The sequence below is a fragment of the Protomyctophum parallelum genome, assembly GCF_964188405.1.
Source record: "Protomyctophum parallelum genome assembly, chromosome: 12".
NCBI lineage: Eukaryota > Metazoa > Chordata > Actinopteri > Myctophiformes > Myctophidae > Protomyctophum > Protomyctophum parallelum.
The window spans coordinates 38,026,008-38,048,708 of NC_139712.1; the positions used below are offsets into that span (position 1 = coordinate 38,026,008).

Sequence of the window (22,701 nt, forward strand, 5' to 3'; positions counted from 1 at the left end):
TTAAAGCAGCGCACATAATGGATATGGATTTTTTTTTTAGTACAATTTAGTATTTTGTACTAAATAAAAAAAATCCTGGGAGCAGACACAGTGTGTGCGGACAACCCTTCCTTTTCATTGTACGTATATATTTTTTTCTTTTTTCTCCAGCACCTTCCTCTCAATTAAACAAGTTTTTCTGTCGACGTATAGGCATCTTCAGGCTGTAGTTATTATGGGCCACATTAAGGGCCACATTAACAAAATAACAGAAAATCTGAAATCCAAATTATCAGTGACTCAGTGAGTGACTTCTCAAATTTTTATTATTTCATTGTACATATAGCTGCCCTTTTAATATTTTCTCATGTCTTTTCTCCTTTTGTCCACTAGAGGTCTGTCTTGCTCTTTGTTTGTTCACTCAATGAGTGCAATTTATCTGTGAATTATAGCCTAGCTGTTGTGTTTCTGTTTCCAACACAACGTCCATGTCTTATAGACAATAAAGAAGAAATAAAATAATTGAAACAATACATTTTTGATTTCTTAAAAAAAGGAAATGGGAAAACAGGGCTTAATGTGGCAGAACAGAGGACAGTGTCACATTCTTCTGTGCTTTTGGTGCCATGACATGACTGGAATTAATGCAGATTAAATGTTTGTGTCAGAGATTATGATCAGATTCTTTAAAACATGGATCTTCAATGTTTTTCAGTGACAGCTAGGCCTACATATTGTATAAGAAATGTGTTTTAGAGTAAACATTTTCAATTAGTTTAATAACTTATTTGACAGCAGTGTCATCAGTGTTGTGTAATTATTTTTGTTTTATTTACACATCTTTTCTATATTCACATGTTGGATTCATGTAATTGTGAATTATCAGACCACCACTTAAACCCTCAATACTTTGTAAACATAGCACAATTCATCAGCTCATACATTTTTAGAAAGACAATTCTTTATTTTATACAATATATTTAGTTTGTAGGGTTATTTTGTTAAGAAAAAAAGGAATAATCCAAAATGTGTATTGCCAGTTTGCCACTCTCTTGGACCCACATTTCAGTACAAATGTGTAGTTTGAACATAAAAAGATTAAGATATCTACACGAACAATGAACAAAGAGTGTCCCCTATTGGACAGAATAAAACAAAATGACACCAAACCTATATAAGTAACAAACACTAGCTATACTATGGAGGAAATTATTGATTGAGAGGGTTATTTTTTTATTGTAATTTTAGATGCTTCACAAGTGCATCAAGCATGCACTGACCCAAGAGGTGGAGAAGATGGGGGTGTCAGTGAGGGGGAAAAAGGCCCCACATTTCTCTGCCATGGAAACGAGGTTAGGGCCCACGTATGGAAGCACAGCCAAACAGCAGTGGCACGGTGGCAGAAAGAACAGCTTGGAGGATGCAGAACAAACTATCCCACATCCAGAACTTATTCCAGTACTGGAGACAAGTTACCAAGTAACTTCCCACCATTAAAAGTACCCACTGCTGCAAAATTCCTGTGCTCCTTGCACCAGTGTGGATAGTGAGAAACTGTTCAGTGCACTCCAACATTGTTGATGCTAAAAGTAATAGGCTAGGAGTCAGGGCAGACATTCTCATCTTGAAGAACTTGCCACATGCTGTTGAATTTGTGAGCAATAGTCTACCGCTTGCTTGTACATTAACTACAATATGTATGTGTCAGTGTAGCCAACTTGAAGTGAACTTAGTTTACAATATTACCGTGTAGATGCTACTGCAATTGCTTATTTTGAATGTTTAGTGTTGCTGTTGCAAGTCATTTTTGCAAGAAATATACTAATTCTTAATGTTAGGAATTGCTGGTGCACTATTTTGTTACACAGTATAAAATAAAATATATCCTTTGTGCCACAAATGCACGTGAAAACACACTGAAAATAAGTGTTCAAACAGATGCTACAAACAAGATCCCCATGCATTACAAAGCTGCACTTTATTCCATTGTTAAGGAGCAGAGAAGAAAACCCATGTTCATTACATAGTGACATCATCTTATACACCATCTTAACTTTTTATCTCATCACATAACATAATACATATTCATATGTCAAAAGGTCATTTTGAGTTATTAAATAGGAAAAGAATAAATATTCACTTCTGAATTGAGTGACCACATCCCCCTCCAACTCTGGTGGATAACAAACTGATGCTTTCAGAACCTTAACGTAACATTCTGCGTAGTAATTTCCTTCAACACAAAAAAAAGACACTCACTCTAAACCCATATATATACACACACACACACACACACACACTTGACACATTCTCACCCCTGGTTGTGAGACTTGCATGGTAACCGCTAAGATGTGGCAGCTCCTGTGTACTTCTCATCCATCTCGTTGCTGTCGTGTACAAACTTTGTATGTCCATCTATCAACTTACGTTTCTTCGTAGATGAATGCCCTACTTCATACTAGTGTCACTCAAAAGTAGCAAAAATAGCCATCTATATGGAGTTAGATTTGTGTATTACCCTAACAAAAGAAAAATAGTTCAGAGAGAAAATAAAAGGTCACAATGCATCACTTCACAACATATTGATGTTGTAGATAATTAGTTTAGCTCTTTTGGAGAATAAAATAAATAAAAATAAATGAAGTGAAACTTACAGTCTATCAAGTGTCAAGTCTTATCACTATATATGTTGTACAAACATCAAGTGAAGTCTGTCTGAGTTTTATAAATATTGAAACACTGAAAAGTATTAAGAGCTTGTGACTAAATAATAACTACATGGGATCCATTGAAAGTTTTATTTTGTTTAGTTTTTTTCACACAGTGACTATCTCCTGAAAATATGTTGCACCTCCTTCCCTGGTGGTGAGACTGTGTAGCAACCACTGATCCATGAATATACCAGTGGTATATTATTAGTGCTTGTAACATTCACGAAACAAAATAAATAGTGAGCAAAGATAAAGAGCAGTCATTCTGTCATCCTTCTCTCCTTCAGGCCGAATGCTCATTAACGGTACAGTATGGCAAGAACTGAATGAAACTTCATTTGGGAGACCTGGTAAAGTTCCCAGAAATGGTGGATGCCAGGCATGTTGGCAGGCAGGGCTAAAACATTGGGCCCAATAAACTTGTCAAACTGCCAATGTGTTTGCATCAAAGTTGAAGACTTGAGCCAAATCTTTACTCCATATTACAACTGTGTTCCATATCAACAAGAACACATTTCGGAAGGACTTTGAGATAGACTAAAACGGACACTTTAATGGCGGACTTAAGGTATAAACAACAAGCAGCATTACAAACACAATACTGCCCTTTCATCCCATTATTGTGCAACTCTGCTATTATGGACACCATTGTCTCACAACAGACCAAATGCTTGCGACTAAATTACTACGCTGACTTATTGATTATCAGTTGCCTTAGATGCTTTTTTTCCGTTGCTCGTGTGGTATAGTGTTGATGACTGTTAGGGATTTGGAAATATGAGAAAGCAATAGAGAAGAGCTAACAAATGTAAACATGGATGTCAGAGCTTTAAAATGGAAGACTGCAATGGTAGCCGAGTCTTCCTGTTTATTATGGACAAAGAGTAGATCCTTGATTCAAAACCCTCAAAACACAAGCATTGGTTATGCATTTACAACAATGAACAAATCAAACCAATCTAAAATTGAAGTTGTCCATTTGTGATAACGAGGCATCAGACATTAAAGACTTAAAACCGAGACTAGTTAGCAGTGGCTACAGGATCTGGTTAAGCATTAGTGCTATCCATTGGTGCAGCACTCAGGAGCATCGTGATGTAGAGGCCAGAGAAAAAGTCACAGGAGAAGAAAAGAAAAGACAACAAAAAGTGCTGAAAACCAAGGCTAAAAAAATAAACATTTCTTTTAAATATTTCTCTACATTATAGGTCCCTCCCCACTTTCGGTTCCATTACCTTCAGCTTTAACGCCATGAATTCTCCTCAATGAATATAATTAAACCATAACAGCGCTATGTACATGCACGGCCCGGTTGGGCATGCTCCGATCGGCCAGCAGGGAGCAAACGTGGGTGGGTTTTGTGGGTGAACCCGAATTGTTTAGCCAAGGGTCAGTCTTGATGCACTGCGAGGATCGGTTGCCTGCAGATGGGGCAGGTGTTGTTTTCAGAAAGCCAGCGGTCAATGCAATGGATGTGGAACTCGTGGGAACAGGGCAGGCGGCGGAGCTTGTTGCCCTGGGCGTACTCATTGATACAGACACTGCATGCGCGGCCTGCCTCGCCCTCCAAGCTGGCCTGGCCATAAGTACGTGTGGCCAGATTGTCAATCTGCTCTTTGGTCAGGCCGCGAGAGTGCTCCTCCTCATCATCGTCATTCAGTAGGAAGAAGTGTGCCAGCCGCAAGATGGGCAGAGTACCGTTCTCTACCAGGTTGTTGGTGTCTCTGCTGGTAGCCCGCCCGTCATTGGGACTCACTGCTCCTACTTCTAGCCTAGCCTGACCCCCCTGTCCTTCCTCAGTGCCCAAATTTCCCACCCTCTCCTGATCAATCTCACTTGAATCTCTGTGGCCAGCAACATTCTCGTTTCCATGTAGGCGATAGGCCTGACCGGTAGCATTACCGCCACTGGCATCTGGGTGGTTGGGTGTGACCATCTCAGAGTCAGCTTCCGTCTCCATAAGGGTGCTGAGCTCTCCAAAACCAGTCATGATCTGGCGCAAGATGGAGCGCAGGGCAGTGGAGTTGGGCTCACCCAGGCCCGTTTCACTGATGCGCCTCAGTGGGATCCGGATGGTGCTTACGTAAGTGCGGATCCCAGCTCGCTCTGACCGTGAGATGGTTCGTCTGAATCCTCCGCTGTCGCTTTCGAAGGTAACCGTGTTCTCAGCGACTCTGGCACGGGAACGTGTTCTGCTGGCGATGCTATCCCGGTCACGGTTTTCTCCTGGTCGGATCCTTCTCACTTGGAGGTCCAACATTATGGTAGGGTGGCGCCGCACCGCTGTGCTTCCTGCTCCAGTCACAGTTGACTCGCCCTCAGGTTCTCCTGCCTCAGTGCTCGGCTCCGTTTGAGCAGCAGGCTCTGCCATAACCTCCCCCGTCTCCATGGGAAGAGAGTTAGTTCCAGTGCCTGGCTCAACAACAACGTGGACGCCAGATTCGCCGACACCACTGCTAGACGTAGTTGCAACACTAGGTGCAGCTGTTCTTTGCAACTGTGGTCGACTGCGCCGTGATGAGCTACGATGAGCTACAATGTAGCCAAGTGATGGCGTAGCCCCACCCCCAGCCCTGCGGATACGGCCTCGGGATCGAGTCCTATTGCCACGTGATTCGCGCTCCGCTGCTAGGGTCTGGGGCTCAGACTGATGCGACACGCGAGGACAGTCCAGAGAAGCAGTCACCTCATCACGGCCGTGTTCTAATGCTGCATTCATTGCCTGATGTTCCATGGGCATAGTTTGATCGAGAGGAGGAGTGAGAGGAGCAGAGGCAGGTGGAGGAGACTGCAAGGCCACAATCCTCCTCAAAGCAGCAGCAGGAGGGACCACTGGTGCAGAGGGGGCTGGAGGGCTCAAGGGAGGGGCATTGGCACTGTTGCGTGTGCGACGTGTCTGGGCCCTCCTACTGAGGTTGGGACGAGTTGATGGGTAAGGGGCTGGCCTTGGTTGAGTGTAGGCTGAAGGGTGGGGGGTGGGGAAATAAGAAGCAGTGCGTATGGAGGTTGGAGTCATACTAGAGGCTGGCATCGACAGCTCTGCAGGGTCTGAGCTGTCATTATGCTCCCCGGGCTCCGGCTGCTCATGGTTAATATTGATCTCCAGGCTGAAGCGGAACTCTCCACTGTTAGGGTTGGTGCGGCTGACAGCACGCCATGTCTGGTTGCCACTCTGCCCACTGCGAGTGGCATTGCCCGTGCGTCGAAAGGTGTTGAGCCACTCTAGTAATGAATCACCATTAGATGTTTCTGCTCCTTGCTCAGTGGCCCCTATAACAAATATAATATATATAGATGTTAAGGCTGTGACAAATCATCATGCCTACCATATTTTAATGGTAGGGTAAGTGATATTCTTTGGTTAAAACAAAACGTTTGTTAAAAGGTTAAAGCACTATATTCTGATAAAATCATTGCTATATGGTGTATGTTCAGTAACAGGGGTCTCCCCGTCTCTCCACCTCTTTAATAAACAGAAAATATATTTTAAGGGGGGTTGCAATTTTTCTGTTCACCAGGAGAGAATACCCATTAATCATCTTAAACGTTATACTTTCTTTGTGTCATGACCAAAGCATATCACTTACCCTACCTTTACGATGCAGATTACGATGTGATTATAATTAGTGCAGCCAAATTAAATGTCTACTATTCTGATAAACGTTCAATCGGTACATGCATTTATCATTTCAGATATACTAGTCCATACCCGGCGATGTGCGCAGCCAAACTATATGCCGACTTTTGGGTTATGTATGCCATTTCTGCTAAGCGGTGTGCAAACAACACAACCTGGATTCAAATATTGCACGCGTCAATCTGTGTGCTATTGCTATGGAGATGATATCCAAAGCGTCCGTCTGTCCTGCTGTTCTCGGGCGGTGTGTGTGTGTGACAGCGAAGTCTAGCCAGTAGTACCCAGTACATGTCCCCTTCTTACCTGCTCCACTTCTTCCTCCAGCAGCCCTCTCCTCTCCATCAGCACTGCTGCCCTCCTGCTCGCCAGACTCTGTAGTCTGTGGGTGTGTCTCAAAACGGGGCTGAGATAACACACGCTCCTTTGCTCCATCGAGGCGCTGGCGGAGCTCCTCCGCAGTAACTTCCCCTGTGAAGAAGCATGACATTATTCTCCGATATAAGTGCTGGGTCAGAGGGAACTACCAACCACCTGATCTCCAGCGACAGGGCAAAGGTGCTAAGAAACATAACATAACAATCTCGTATTATGTTTACTGTGTGTTTGTATTAGCAAGTTTAATGACTATTAGATAATAAAATACAGGATTTGTTCCTCCTTACCAGGAGTGCCTAGCAGATTATTGTCTCTCATCAGGCGATACTCCTCTTCACTGAGCTCATTAATGAAGTGATAGTATGCCTCCTCCCGCCGAAGACGTTCCGCCTGCCTCCTCCGCTCGTCTCTCCCGCCGGGAGGGTCCATCACCATGGAAACCGCTGCCAGACACAAGGGTGAAGCTGTCAGCCAGGGTTGGAACATCACCTGAAGGTTACCTCCCCCACCCAATACTACGGCAATGCAGTTAGCATTATCTGAGGTCAAGTCCGAGGTCACATACTGGACCAGTGCAAAATAAAAACTTATGTGTATTTGTCTTTAATTTGCCTATAATTTTCCATTGTATAGATGAACTTCACACCTTATGTTCTCTACATGTCATTCAAGGGATAAACAAGCAATCATGTAATAAATCCCATAATTCTATTTCTAATTGCATCACCACCATGTTCTGTCTCAGCTGTGGAGAGCTTGGTGGAGAGACAGTTCTCTAGCTAGCAATAATGACAAGTCAGACAACGCCATCCATTTTGCACCTCTGTCGTACAATGTAGTGTAGTCGTGTGTCGAAAATAGCTGATCTACAAGCTGACATGACGTGTTGCAGCGCGACGTGTAGTATGATTGTAAATAGGCTTTTCGTATGACGAAATAAAAAAAAGAAAGAGCAAAACCTATACATAGCAAAAATCCTAGCGAGCACTGCTAACCTTGTTAGTCTTACTGCAAACGTTGCAACTTGAAACCAATATGTTGCATGTATATTATGTCAATGACGGTTGACACCATACGTCCTCCCCAAATTCCCAATCCCTGTATACAATGAAGTCCTACAGCTACAACGTTCGCGAGCTAGTGTATCGTCATACAGAAGGCCATAACAAATTACAAAATGACGTTTGTCATCCTAGCTAGCGATAACAACCAATCAGCGGCCTAGAAACAATGACAGGCACGTCGACCGTCCAATCGTCGCATGACAGGGGAGGGACATGACAAAATAAACGGGGGTCTTGTCTTCTCCGTGGAAGAAGCATAGACGGGGGGCAATAAGAAGGGATAAGAACAAACAAAGAATAATGTCCATTTAAATCTGCCAACAAGTTTGTTAAATGCTAACGTACCTCAGGCAAAGGTTCTCGTTCATTCCCCACCGTGAACGTTTACGTTCAGCTTCGTGGGGGGATTTAAAAGACGCGTGCACTTTGCTTTGACTGTCTGCTAGCGTTAGCATCATAGGTTAGCATACACAGCTGCTAGGCTTTGCTAATGACACTGACGTTAGTCAAGTTGTGCTCAAGCTCAGCGGTCTTCTTTTTATATCTCGTTTACACGACCCTAGCGCGCGACACATTGACAAAATGTTCAACTGAAATAAGTGTCGCCGTGGGTTTTCACAGTTTAGGGGACGTCATTTGTGCCTGTGGAACGCTCGTGCGATGAATAAACTACACGTTAGCCCCAGTGAACACACTGACACAATGAATACCATGTCAGTTTGACAGTAAATGGACACACACACGGTTGTATCACGCAGTTTACCTTTTAGGCAAATAAACACTCAAGCCTAGTGTGGTTACATCAAAGTAAAGTAGATGACAAGGTGAATATAACGTAATTTGGTACCTGACAGAGCAGCTGTAATATGGACGGGTTGCTTTTCTCTTTGCTTTCTATCTCCAAACCCAAGATGGGACCAGTGGTGCAACACTGTGTAGTTCGACTAGACCCAAACAACATACACGAGTTCCTACCTTAACGTAAGGAATATAGATGGATTATGACCACTGACCAGTCTATGATTATGACTATGAGGGCTTTATTTCAGTGGTTCTCAAGTTCATCTCAACTCTTAAAAAATAATTTCAAGGGCTCTCATAAGTAACTGAGTAACCCCCCCCCCCAGGAAGCCCCGCGGGGGGTCCCTGGATGCCCTGGACCCCACCTTGAGAACCACTGCGGGAACTATTTTATTGGCTCCTAATCATTGATTGAAATATTTATTAACAGTTTGCAGTACATTTCAAGCACAAACTCAATACAAAGACTTAACTGTGAGTGGACGACCCAATTAAGCATTACACTTGTTTACAAGAGAGTCCACCATGTTCAATTCATCAAAACATTTAGAGACGTACAAATAGACACTTCTATATAGTTAAAGAACAGAACAGGAATTTATCAAAAAGGGAAAAGATTCAGATTTTACGGGGGCCAGTTTCGAATTGCAGCGAATTTGAAGGAGTCAAGGGATTCACATGTCTTAATGACTGTTGGTAAGGCGTTCCACATTTTGGTGGCATAGGAGCGAAAATAATTTAGTTCCTTGTTTGTGCCGAATCTGGGTTGTACATGGTTTGTTGCACTCCCTCTGGTGTTGTGGGTGTGGACTTCCGTTAACATTAAGGAAGTATTTAGACACATGGGTATATCTTATTGGCGGTGTATCGAATCTTGTGGACCAGACCCATTGCAAGATGCTCTACTCTGTCGTCGACCCTAAGCCATTCCAGCCTGTCAAAGTGGGCAGGGGTGAGTGGGTCTGTGCACCTTTTGATAGTTTGTTTTTGGATTTAATCCTGAAAGGCAGAATGGCAGAAACACCACTTTATTTTTGAGTGGTGCTAGCCACTTCTATAGACAGCTATGTGTGTCCCTGCGGCTGTGTCTGTCTGTCTGAGTATGGAAATATCTTTGTTGACCACCAAGTGTCACTGTTGCGCAGCCTTGAAGAAAGGAGGAGAAGCAAGCACTCAGTTGAGTAGTTCCAACTAATAGAGTGATGGCTGCACGGTTTCAGGTAGATAGAGTTCATAGAAAAGAAAGAAAAAAAGAAAACACATCAAAACAACACGTGTACAAAAGATACAATTTACACATGACAATTTGATCCTTTAAGATACCTCTTGGAAGCCCTATCTATCACTAGAAGGTAACTGACCCTGGTACAGTATAACGTGAGTGCTGGTATTCTGTTCGCAGCCTACATGTGACTACAATGACAAATCACTTTTTCTCTCTCTCTCTCTCTCTCTCTCTCACTCACACACACACACACACACACACACACACACACACACACACACACACACACACACACACACACACACAGAGAGGCCAGAGAGGAGGGCTAGTACAGTACAGTACAGTACAGTACAGTACAGTACAGTACAGTACAGTACAGTACAGTACAGTACAGTACAGTACAGTACAGTACAGCCCTCCACTTCAGACTGGTCTGATTTTTTCACGCGACTCAAGAATGGATGAAATGTAGCGTTGTAATTTAACAATTGTCCATGTCTAGTTTTGTGGTTGTGGTATTGGGGTCTTAAACTGTTAAACACAACCACCACAATATGATATGCTGTTCCATTCATTTCCCATAAATACAATTAAAGCGACATATTTCCTTTCGTTTGTTGACTATAGGTTTTTAGTTTTTACCTCGATCTTGCACTTGCTAATTAATCTAATTAAGATTCTCGTGTCATTGGTTGATTCGTATTTGTTACGTTTTCTCTCCTTATAGTCCTTCTCCCTAATTATCTTACTTTTAAAACGCTCATAAACTTGGACATTTTATTTAAATTGTATTAGTAAAATTCCACATGGTGTGTTTATTCCAATTTTGCCAGCTCTTTCGTTCTCTGTAGCCCGCACGACATTTTGCGACAGTGCCGCGCGCGAATACGGTAATATTACAGAGTGTATCTCTGGTGAGATACCGGCTGAGAAACGCAGCAACAAGAGAAAGGAATCATCGTAGAGAGTCGTTTTTACTCCTTGCTTATCGTCCACAACGGTGCATCCTCTGCGGTACACGTCCTTTGAACTACAACACTACACGTTTCCGCTGAATTAAAGCCAGGATCACCACCACGCAGGGACGAGAAAGGCAGCCGAATTACTGAACCATCGAGCTTGTTGAAGTAGTAGCCCCAGCTGCCCCCGAGCGGAGCATTAAACAAGCACAACAACACCACCACAACAACAGTGAAAATGGACTATGACTTTAAAGTGAAGCTGACCGGCGAACGAGAACGCGTCGAGGACCTGTTTGAGTACGAAGGATGCAAAGTAGGAAGAGGCACCTACGGTCATGTCTATAAAGCCAAGAGAAAAGATGGGTGAGTTGATGAGCACTGAGCAGCAGCAAGGCCTTCAACTACAGCGAGGAGCTGGTTAACCCAGTAGTGTTTACCTTCGTCTCCTCGATGCTGGATGTGAAATGTGAATGCAGTTGTTTGCATGCAGAGGAGGCGTGACAGAGGCTTGTGGGGGAAATAATAAAGGCAGAAAATACAGCTTTATAATAACAGCCTGTAAGCTTTAGAACGGTTCCATCAGATCAGATCATGTCCTAGCAGTCGACTCGATTGACTGCAGTGCACAGTGCAGTAGTGGCTCCGAGCCTCCGGTGATGAAGGCTCGTGTCTTCCGTCTTGTGAAAAGGCATCGATGTGTCAATCCAACAATGTGCTGCCTACTATCAGGTCAGGGTGATTTGTGGTATATATTTAAACAAGCACAGTACGTAGCTGTTCGTTAGCTACAATGCTCATCAAAGCTTGCCTTTCACCCAGATTTCTGAGGAAATTCTGATTGTTTGGTGAAATAGTCATTTGCTGTGTGTTTATTTTCAAATTGTGTGAACTTGTGAAGATTGATTGCATACTTTTAACAGTTTGCGGCAATGGGTACGGTTTGCAAAATTGCAATGATAAAAAGGTTAATTGTTCCATAATTAATTTAATTAAACAAGACTTTTTGGCTTTATGTGGTACCCCCTCAAAAGCAAGTGCCTACATTATAACAAGTATGTTTTTAGAGATTCTAGATTGTTTGATATTTCAATATTAGTTAAATTAGCTATAGGCCTAATTTTCTTTTTGTAATTAAGGTTAGGCTAATGCTTTGATGCTTTCACTGGAAGCACAAATCCTATTTAGTATGCGATTATGAATGTGTAAATAAGCATTCATAGTGAGTCTTTCTTTGGGTCTTTGGTATCCCTTTTCCTTACAATAACCCACCGTCTACCTAGTCCTAGGTCCTAGCCTACCTATCAAACATGTTGTTTATTTACCATCAATAATTTATTTGTAATCCAAGGCTAATCCCCAACCGAGTTAAGCATCCAAATTTGGACTGGACCCAAGCCGGAGGAAGCCCAGGGCAACTGGAGCAGACAGGACCATACCGAGCCAATTAGTGTGGCCCGGACATGCTGGCGGCCAGAACCACACTTAAGAGCCGTAAATTGTTCAAAGATGTTTTTGTTCAGTTTTAAGAGACTGCTGTTTATGAGTCTCTCTGAGCTCATTTGTTGTGCAGAAGTTGGACACGGCTAGAGGAGAGTGGAGACACAAAGCTTGAGTTTATGAGATGAATCAGGCCAGGGGGTGGTAACTGGTCCAGCAAAGTGAAGGAGGCCAGTCCCGGTGCTCTGTTTGTCCCATGTCCAGCTGCCAGACAGGGTCTGCTTCCTCTCTCTTATATTGTTTTCAATGTTTTGAGCCTCTGAGGTGAGCTTGATTACACAAATCTGGAGGTAATGCAACTCGGCCTCCTCGCAGGCTCTGCCAGCTGCCAAGTGCCCCCTCCCCTCCCTCCCCTTTATGTTACTGGGTAGACTGTCTTGGGGGACATGCAGTCTGGTCTGGTGTTGATGTACTCCATCTCCCTCTCTCTTCTCTCCCTCTCTCTCTCTCTGGATGTAGGAAGGATGATAAGGACTATGCCCTCAAGCAGATTGAAGGCACTGGTATCTCTATGTCAGCCTGCAGAGAGATTGCAGTAAGTGCGCTTTTTGTTCTGTTTTGTTTGAGGGGCGCTAACCCCTCCTATGCCCAGCTTTGTGTGTACCCCATGGCGATGATTTGATTGGCTGAGCACCCCATAGCGATGATTGAAAAGTGAGGACGCAAATTGTGATTGACTGGAATGAGCTGATAAGAGCGCCCCTCACTTCACGTAGGATGCACCACTCAGTTCACACAGGTGTGATTTTTTTCCAATCAGGAGAGAGACCTCACATAGGCTAAATAAGTGAAGAGGAAGGAAGGCACTGGAGCAACTCAAGACAGTTTAAGCCCTTTTTAATTCACAGGGTGCAAGTAAAGATTGACAATGTTTCGATGTATTGGTCACATCTTCGTAATAAGTGAAATTGGAAGTGATGACACGAATAAATTAGCATAAATCTAAGATGATAATGGATACTCTTCTCCTGATTAGCCGAACATGTGTACCACACCTGAAAAAAATATTTTCTGTTTACTAAAGAGCTGGACCCCTGTTATTGAACAAACACTACATAGCAATAAGGAACAAGAAACGTTGTTTTCACAAAAACTATCACTTACCCTACCTTTAATAAGCTCCAGATACTTAATTAGCTCTTAATTATACTTGAGTCAGAGGGAGAGAGAAGTCTGGAGCTCTCTGGTGGAGCTGTTGCCCCCACGACCCGACTATGGATAAGCGGTTGAGGATGGATGGATATACTTGAGTAATTAATACAACGCCAAAATCACCTTCATGCAATTGTTACAGAATGTCACAAAGAAAAATAAGTTGTACTTGTATGCTAGTAATTTGTTCTCAATGGAGTGTGTTTAACAAGCAGAAGGATAATCCCATATATCTATTTCACTGACAGTGTTTGTATATTGCAGCTACTGCGGGAGCTGAAACACCCCAACGTCATCTCACTGCAGAAAGTGTTCCTGTCACACGCAGACCGTAAGGTTTGGCTGCTATTTGACTATGCTGAGCATGATCTCTGGGTAAGATGCAACCTCCCCAACCCCCCCCCCCCCCCCCCAAATACTGCAAAATGTATTTCCATATTGTTTGCATAATATAGCAGTAGTTATATGAGCTGATGTATTGTACTGTATATGATATATTTTATAATTTATATAATACCTCTTCAGCCTGAGTACACATGGATGGAAGGAGATTAGATGCTGATCCTCAAATTGCTCAAATTGGGCAATTTCTTTTTTCTGATACTTGATTTATAGACCAGATGCCTCAAACACATTTCCATCTTATACAAACACTAGCCACTCATTTATTTTTTATTGTTCTTTATATTTAATTCAATTTCGAAGATGGTCCCTACCCTTCACCCTGTTATAGTTTATTTAAAATGTGTATTTATTTATTGAGAGTTGATACCAACTTTACACAGGTGAAGCTAAGGGGAGGACATGTTACACCAGAATTTGAATATAGAATGGCATGGTTGTTGACTATTAGCTGTTATAGGTTACAAGAACAATGTGATGAGAGAATAAAATATGATACTATTTGGATGTTTTTGTTCCACCCTTTTTATGAATAAAAGTACCCACAACAAAGCTACATGCAGCAAGACTGATCAGCCTGATCAGCTGTCGTAGATACACGGTTGTGAATAATTTCCTTCTTCACCAAATCATCTCACAGGCATTATTGGACACCAGTTTGACACCCATGTACTATCATGGTTTCACATGAACTACATACCAGAGCATGTGAGCGGAGCGGAGCGGAGCGGCCGATAATTCCGCTCTTCGCTCTCGACGGCTTTTCGCTCCACGCTCACGTTCATCTCCCCCCACGCCGCTCTACGCTCGCTCCGCGCTCACTTCAAAATCCACCCGCTCCGCTCACGCTCACATGCTCTGTTGTAGCCCATTGTCATGTGTCCAAATCCAAAAGAACAGATATGTAAACTGTCGACACGCCATGAGCGGTGCATTGGTGATTTGTATGTCTATTCTCATGGACAGTCCGTGAAGCAGATTACGTGTATGGGGCTGGGCTTGAGTCTGAGAGCAGGACAATAAACATAATAAATAAAATGTGACGGACACATTACACAGAATACATGCAAACATGTTCATGTGAATTAGCATCCAGAACAACAAAACTACGACGTAACATTTTTATTTCACACGACAAGAAGCCATAAAATAAACAAAAAATCATATTATATAGAAATACGCTGCCTGATAGCACCTTGATGAATATTGTCTTCCTTCCATAGCACATTATTAAGTTCCACAGAGCATCAAAGGCCAACAAGAAACCGTTGCAGTTGCCAAGAGGAATGGTGAAGTCCTTGCTATACCAGATCCTGGATGGCATCCATTACCTCCACGCCAACTGGGTCCTCCACCGAGACCTTGTAAGAGGATTAGGGTTGGAGGAAGGCTAATGTATAATTAATCAATAATACTATTGATTAATCTTTTTTCTTCTTCATGCTATTGTACTCTGGATGTCTTGGCGACTAGTTTTTGTCAGGAACCTTTCAGAAAATATTTTTTATATGAACATAAACATTAACTTAAACATAAACATTAACTTGACTGATCTGAATCATGCAATTGTTTTTCATGTGTTGAAATGATCTTTATAATGGTCCCAAGACTCCCAATCATCCATACGATTTAAAACTAATTTCCGTTTGCAATACTAAATTGTCAAACTGCCATTTAGGTCCACTGATAGAGCTGGATGGATGAAATTGAAAAACAATGCTCCTTGTATGATGTACTGACAAATCTGGTCCACTAGAGGGCATGACTAGGGTTTTTGCCATAGCTTTTTATTACCACTCATTCAATAGTACATGTTATGTATACTTCAACACTGCAGAAAACTCACTTTTGTTCTTTTCTATAGTTAGTTATGTGGAAGGTTTCATGCAAGCATGTTTTATGACTATTTCTCACTCTATGACAGAAACCAGCTAACATTCTGGTGATGGGAGAGGGGCCAGAAAGGGGGAGAGTAAAGATTGGTAAGCGTAAAAAAAAGAACACATTTTATTTATTTTTTAATGTTTGACTGTTCAAAATGTAACGATTAATGAACGTTTTCTTTTTCTTTTCACTACAGCGGACATGGGCTTTGCACGTCTCTTCAATTCACCACTGAAGCCTTTAGCCGATCTGGACCCTGTGGTGGTCACTTTCTGGTACAGAGCACCTGAGCTGCTGCTAGGGGCCCGGCACTACACTAAAGCTATCGGTGCGAACTGTGGATGAATGCTTTTATATGTATGCAGCAATTTGTGTTGGAATGAATGTGTCAGATTTACATTTAACATCTGCTTCTCACAGACATCTGGGCCATCGGCTGCATCTTTGCGGAGTTGTTGACATCTGAGCCCATTTTCCACTGTCGCCAGGAGGACATCAAAACCAGTAACCCGTATCATCACGATCAACTGGACCGTATCTTCAATGTCATGGGCTTCCCTGCCGGTGAGATTCCAATGCCACCGTATCCGGGTCAAAATATGCTTAAAACATGCTAGATATACTGTATATTTCTGTCCATTTTATTGCTTTATGTTAGGGCTACACTTTAAATACTTGAATACCGAGTTATCCACTCAAATCCTGTTCTGTGGGGAACATTCTGAAAAGAGCAGATCAACAAGCTCACAATGTGGCATGTTGTGAGCGCATATTTAGTATAGCCAATGGGAATACGGTCAACTGAGGCTAGCCCCTCCTTCCCCTCACTGGTGTGAAACGGGGAAGCGTGCAAAATGGGGTAGTAAAAACGGGGAAGCGTCTGTCTCAGTCTGTCTCTTGACATTCCGTTTCTCTTCAAAGTTGAATGTTGCCACCACTGTTGGAGCAGCCATAAACTACACAGGTTCATTGATGTCCTGGGCATCTTTATAAAGTTAGTGTTAGTAAAAAGCAGGTAAAAGAGTAAAGTTTGAGGCAGACTAACATCAGTCACTTTTCCAAAGAGGTTGCAGGTTTACACCCCAGACATAGTCTATGTCTATGTCTGCGCCTACAGGAAATGCGTAAGCTGCAACCATGAGACCCGTTTCTGAATCGGTCTATATGTGGCATGCACTTGGACCATTAGGCCAGCGCCCCTGAGGATCGGGTTTAAGTGGTTAAGTGTGACATGGTTATCTGGGATTAGGAAACATCTTGCAAAATTATGTCACATTTTGTATTCAAAAGGAATGATAACCAGTCATAAATCCAAATACATACAGTATAAAGCCTAATAAATAAAAAATCAGCAAAGCTTTTGGGCAAGCATTGTGCTTGTACAACAAAGAGGTAATGCTGTGACTGTCCTTCCTTGATTGTGATAGAAAAAGACTGGGAGGACATCAAGAAGATGCCAGAGCACTCCACCCTGATGAAAGACTTCAGAAGGAACACGTGAGTCTTGACTGTGCTTTTGTGCTGTGCTTGCTTAAAAAAATGTTTTTTCAACAGAAGACATGTTTAATGTATGATGTGTGTAACTAACTGTGTACTCCTCTCTGTTAGATACACAAACTGCAGCCTTATAAAGTACATGGAAAAACACAAAGTCAAACCAGACAGCAAAGCATTCCACTTGGTGAGCATTCAGGACTTGTCATTGCCTCAGCAATAGAGCCATGACATGAAAACTCCATTCACGCAATTACAATGACTGGTGAAATTAGATGTCATAAATCAAACTGGCTGTAGTTGCTTTCCTTCTGACATGTCGGAAAAGGTCAAAGCCTGCAGTTCCCCTGGATTGTATTTTATGGTTTCTTCTAGCCATGGCGTGTGTTGCTGTCTAACGTTGTTTGAACATTTTCAAAGCTTCAGAAGCTGCTGACAATGGACCCCATCCGTAGAATCACATCTGAGCAGGCCATGCAGGACCCTTACTTCCTGGAGGAACCCCTGCCCACCTCTGAGTAAGTGCACCGCTAATTGTAATCCTAACCCTTAAATCTTTTTTTTTAACCATAAAACAACCATTTCTCTTGTGAGGACCAGGAAAATGTTCCACATACATGATGGTTTCTCAATGGGGACATTTGGCCCTCACAAGTAGTTGCGACCAAAGGTCGCTCTTAGTATGCAAACGTGCAGTAACGCGCTAACGCAACACTCTACACACACACAAAAGCCACCGCCCACTCCGGAAACTGTCATAAATTTGGCTTATTCCTTCTAAATCTCTGTATTTAAAATATAGCTAACTCGTCGCATCTCTTAGTTACATCTGCGTGCGCACCAACTTACATGTCCAGGTGCTCCTTCGGTCACCCTATATTAAGGCCCACCCTGTATTACTGGTAATACAAGTACACAAGCGAGACCACCTTATGCTCCTGCTTAGCTTGGTTCACATGACCCATGGTGCTCTAGCATGTTGGTCCGTGCTCAAGGCTTAATTAGCCCAGAGTCATGGGAATAAATGATTGAAGTTGACAATCCTCTTTGCCGACAGTGTATTTGCAGGCTGCCAGATCCCCTACCCCAAGAGAGAATTCCTTACAGAAGAGGAGCCAGAAGATAAGGCAGAGAAAGTAAGAAATGTATGTACCCATTTACTTACTAACTTAAACGCAACAATATCACAAATAGTACATGGAATCCTGGTGTTATTTCTGTATTTAGTTGTGTACAGTTGATGAAGGCTTTTTCCGGTTGCTTGTAGAAAAATCAGCAGCAGCAACAGGCGAACAACCACACCAATGGGGCGGGGCATACTGGTAACCCTGACAACAGTCACGCCCAGGGTCCACCTCTGAAGAAAGTGCGAGTGGTCCCGCCCACCACTACCTCAGGTGGCCTCATTATGACCTCAGACTACCAGGTATGATTCCCATACAAACACACACACATTTCTATTTCTATACTTTTATGACGATAATGAAAATAGCCGAACATTTGCGTTCTGAGCTTTTACTAGTTGTGACCTTGACGCACAGCTAGAATAGGGAGTAGACTAACCCAAACTCTAGCTGTCTAATCCATAGATATTCGCTAACACTATGCTTCCGCAAAAGCTTGCCTCCGTGTTGCCTACTCTCGAGATATACACGCCCCAGAGTCTGTGGTCTAATCCTACCTAATCCTAAACCCAACCTGAATCTTTTCCTAGTTGTAATCCTAAATCTCATACCTTAATTGACTGCTTAATTAATTAATCTTTAACCCCCTTTTATTTTACTGCTGGTGTTTTTCACTAACCTTTGAAGAATCACCCAATATTGTACTGAAAATTGTCCAATCGTTTGTTCCCCACACGACACATAACCCACCTCAACAAGATCAACAACAAAGATTGTCCCTTGCACCCTCATTCACTTGCATTGGAGCCCTTGCAAGCCAGTTTATAGGTCGATTTCCGGTTAGATCATCATAACGCGTCCACCTCGTTACAATGTCTGCGACAAAGCCGCAATTTTTGAATAATCATCTAACAAGTAACAACGGCAAATTAAACTCACAAAACAAATAGCGGGTTTAGCATATTATGCAAGGAAAGACATGGATTGAGTCCACCCTGCGGCTGGAATTAGGTCAAATGTGAAACTGTTAAATCTGTTAAAAAACCATGCATCCAATATACCTGTGGCTAATGTCCCCAGGTACGTCAGGAATAGATTCTTTATGTATTTTCCGCTCTCCTCCACAGCGTTCCAATCCACATGCTGCCTACCAGAACCCGGGACCAAGCACATCACTGCCCCAGAGCAGCATGGGATACTCCTCTACCTCCCAGCAGCCACCGCAGTACTCCCACCAGACCCACCGCTACTGACCCCTCCCTTGACACGCACTACCCCTTCACCCTCACTGTGCCCGCCTGGGAGAATGTACTGAGGGATGTGGGGATGTCCATGGCAACAGTCCCTGTTCCCCCACCACCACCACCATACAGGGCCTCTTCCCTGCAAGTCTATTAGGTCACACAACAACCTACAAACTTATAACCCCCCCCAGCATAGAATCACTGGTAAACAGCAAAACCTTCACTAGTGGAGCGCGAGGCGGGAGACTGAGCAGAACTGATACTGCTGCCACCTTCCCAATTAATTTGTTATAATCAAATCATCGTTGCCGTGAGTTTGTGAGCATAAAAAAGAGAACCCGGATGGTTTCTGTGACTCGGTCACGCCAAAACGAGCAAAACACAAGAATCGGAGGATTAGGAGGAAACCCTTGTCGATCTGTTCCTTCTGTCACTACCACGCCCTGCCATCATCCACCGCTCCGCCTCCAGAACCCCACCCCCTCCCCTTCAAGCTTGGATGAGACAAAAAAAAGCTGCTATGTGACTGCCAGCATTGACGGAGAGTCCCTGTCCGTCTGTCCTCTTGTCTGTTTGTGTGTGAGTGTCTGTCTGTCTCTGTGTGTGCGTGTGTGTGTGGCCGTTGCAAGGGCATCGGCTGTGGACCGAACTGAGCTGCTGCGAAGCATGCTAGGAGGATGTGGAGCCCCCGCAACAGTGATATTGAGGGTTTTCTTCAAGGAAGAAAGAAAAAAATTACAGGAAAATAAAAGATTTTAGTAGTTTATAATTTAATCCGTTTTAATGGTTTTGTTTTCATGGCAAGAGTTGCAGAGCAGCTTCCATTGGCTGACAGATCAGCTGTTTTATGCTGTGGGCTAAGCCTTAGAACTTTGTGATAGAACCAACCAATTGTGTGGAGGACGACACAGGTGGGACATGCATTGTACTGTATTGTATTGAAATATTTTACATGAAGCAAGTAACCTGACAATAAAAGTGGAAGCATTGACATGGTATTTTACTGTGTGTATGTTTGCGCCACTGCAAGTGCATACTCACGATACGTAGACCTGTCACAATTATTAGGCTGCATAATCACCTGATCATAATTATTTTAGATTTTTATTCAAAGTGCTATATAAAAAGGTCCAAATATCTTTATAAAAAGAAGAAAAAAAACACTCAAATGCTCCAATGTCAATTATTGATGACGTTTCGAGCCAAGACTCTTCATCAGGTGAAACATTTTTTTATAGAAATAACACAAATGCATTGGCAAATTTCACATCTACAATAAATGTGTGTAGCGTTCCACAAAAGGAACTACAATTAATCTTTAATGATAAAGCTATTCACTCTTTACTCATGGGTTAAATTATATCACTTTCCTTCTATGAACACCTGCTCTGCATACCAGTTCACTCTCAGAACATTTCCATTCATCTCCTACACAAATAGTTGGAGATGGTCAAAGATATGGTCAAAGATAGTCAAAGTGGGGATCTGGGGCTCCTTGGGTGGGTTTCAGGGGCGTCCCCAGCAAAATGACCTCCAAAATGAAAATCAGACTTCGTTTATATTTTTGAAACATTTTTCCAACACAAATCCTGTACTGGACTTTCAGATGGGGGGGGGGGTGGGTGACATACAAATTGGGGGTCATTGAGATGAGCTTTGAGAATCATTGATTTACACATGACTTAAGATACACCCAATGTATTAATAGAGCATAGCTCCAGGTTAGAGGTCTTGAGTAGAGGCTAGACAGGGTCGTCAGGATGTAGGGAGCCTTAGCTATTTCAGTCCATGATACAATAACAACCAACCAGCCCGGCTCAGTGCTCATTCACATTGACACACACATCGTCCAGAAAACATGTCTAGATGATGGAGATCTGATCTCTTATTGGTGCTCCATAAATACGTTTTTACTATCAATCCGATTCCGACTAGCACTACATTTGTACGATAGATAGATGGGGGGGGGGGGGGGGTTAAAAAAAAGAAAAAACTCTTCAGCACACCCAAATTAACCCCGCCCTCTCCACCCCCAATTTAGAGCTAGAAGGGAGATCTCCCCTGTCGCTCATGTGCTATGAGCGCTATGATTGGTCGTCGCGAGGACCCGTCGAGCGTTAAATCCCTTTCGCGGGACGTTGATTGGCGGGAGAGGCCGGTAAGTTCCGCCTCCCGATGGATTGTTCGGAGCGGCCAGACAACAGGATGGCAGCGCTAACATAGGAGCATCTAACGGGACATGCGGACGAGCTGAATTCTACTCAAATTCCCCAAGTGCTGGTGAGGAGCCTCGTAATACTTGTGCAACGAATAATGTCCTTTATAGGGGTCATGGAAATGTTTACTTGTTTGTTTATTTTAGCGTTTTATCTGCCTTTATGATCTAATTAAATGACCACAACTATAAAGAGTCGACCACTGGACATAAGGTAGCCACCAAGTGGTCACTCGTAGTGGACCCCCAGTAGATGATGATGATGATGATGATAATAGATGAATCATGAAAGACCTCTCTCAATCCACAAATGTTTAATGTTTGGACATTGCATTTGATAACTTTTGCGATTGGGAACCACGCCGTGGAATGGATATATAATGGATGTTGGCGATATTTATTTTTAATAAACCGGCATCCATCGAGTAGGCTATTTTATTACGCCCACAGTCTAGGATTACCACGTCTTAATTTAGGATCTTAAATTATATCAAATTAATCAGTTGACCGACTGAGAAGAAGGATAAACAGATGTGGGTCACTCGGACTCCATCATCAGTAACGGAAACGACAGTGCGGATCATTGATTGATCGCTCTTTCTATTAGTTTACGCCTGTGTGCGTGTGTGTGCGTGTGCGTGTGTTTGTGTGTGTGTGAGAGAGAGAGAGAGAGAGAGAGTGATTTGTCATTGTGTAGTCACATGTAGGCTTAGGTTACTGTAGTCAATTGCAATAATTGATTTTAATTGATATGAGCCATGTCTGTCTGTATTATAGTATAATCTAGACTATAACTGAAGGTAAGCTAAATAAATTCTGTTTCACCTGATACCATGGTGGGTTTTGACCTAAACATTTCAAAACTCACATAACTGACACACTGCTTTGGCTACTGGCTACTTTGCCGTTTGATCATCATGGCATGGCAGCCTAAT

General features: G+C 42.9%; 3 protein-coding genes across 5 annotated transcripts in view; 2 read left to right on the forward strand and 1 right to left on the reverse strand.

The window, feature by feature from the left end:
* Window positions 1-1,956: 1,956 nt before the first annotated feature.
* rnf6 (ring finger protein (C3H2C3 type) 6) lies at window positions 1,957-11,238 on the reverse strand. 3 transcript variants are annotated; one of them, XM_083778261.1, is made up of 4 exons: window positions 11,192-11,238; window positions 6,990-7,145; window positions 6,631-6,795; window positions 1,957-5,960 (listed from the first exon to the last, which is right to left on the reverse strand). In XM_083778261.1, the coding sequence occupies exons 2-4, from the start codon at window positions 7,135-7,137 to the stop codon at window positions 4,081-4,083; spliced, it is 2,193 nt and encodes a 730-aa protein (XP_083634387.1). In that variant the 5' UTR covers window positions 7,138-7,145; window positions 11,192-11,238; the 3' UTR covers window positions 1,957-4,080. The 3 variants fall into 3 exon arrangements, with proteins under 3 accessions (XP_083634387.1, XP_083634389.1, XP_083634388.1); XM_083778263.1 differs by lacking the exon at window positions 11,192-11,238 and adding an exon at window positions 8,614-8,689; XM_083778262.1 differs by lacking the exon at window positions 11,192-11,238 and adding an exon at window positions 7,698-7,804.
* On the forward strand, window positions 10,705-20,544 carry cdk8 (cyclin dependent kinase 8). Its single transcript, XM_083778264.1, has 13 exons — window positions 10,705-11,117; window positions 12,711-12,786; window positions 13,668-13,778; window positions 15,029-15,169; window positions 15,730-15,787; window positions 15,886-16,017; window positions 16,110-16,253; window positions 17,117-17,186; window positions 17,298-17,370; window positions 17,604-17,701; window positions 18,241-18,328; window positions 18,451-18,609; window positions 19,435-20,544. Exons 1-13 carry the CDS (start codon window positions 10,990-10,992, stop codon window positions 19,558-19,560), a joined length of 1,404 nt encoding a protein of 467 aa, XP_083634390.1. The 5' UTR covers window positions 10,705-10,989; the 3' UTR covers window positions 19,561-20,544.
* Window positions 20,545-21,763: 1,219 nt separating this feature from the next.
* The window catches only part of wasf3b (WASP family member 3b), a 16,586-nt gene continuing 15,648 nt past the window's right edge, over window positions 21,764-22,701 (forward strand). Inside the window, exon 1 of the mRNA XM_083778337.1 lies at window positions 21,764-21,831. The gene's annotated coding sequence lies outside the window, so the exon portion shown is untranslated. The remainder of the gene's footprint in view (window positions 21,832-22,701) is intronic.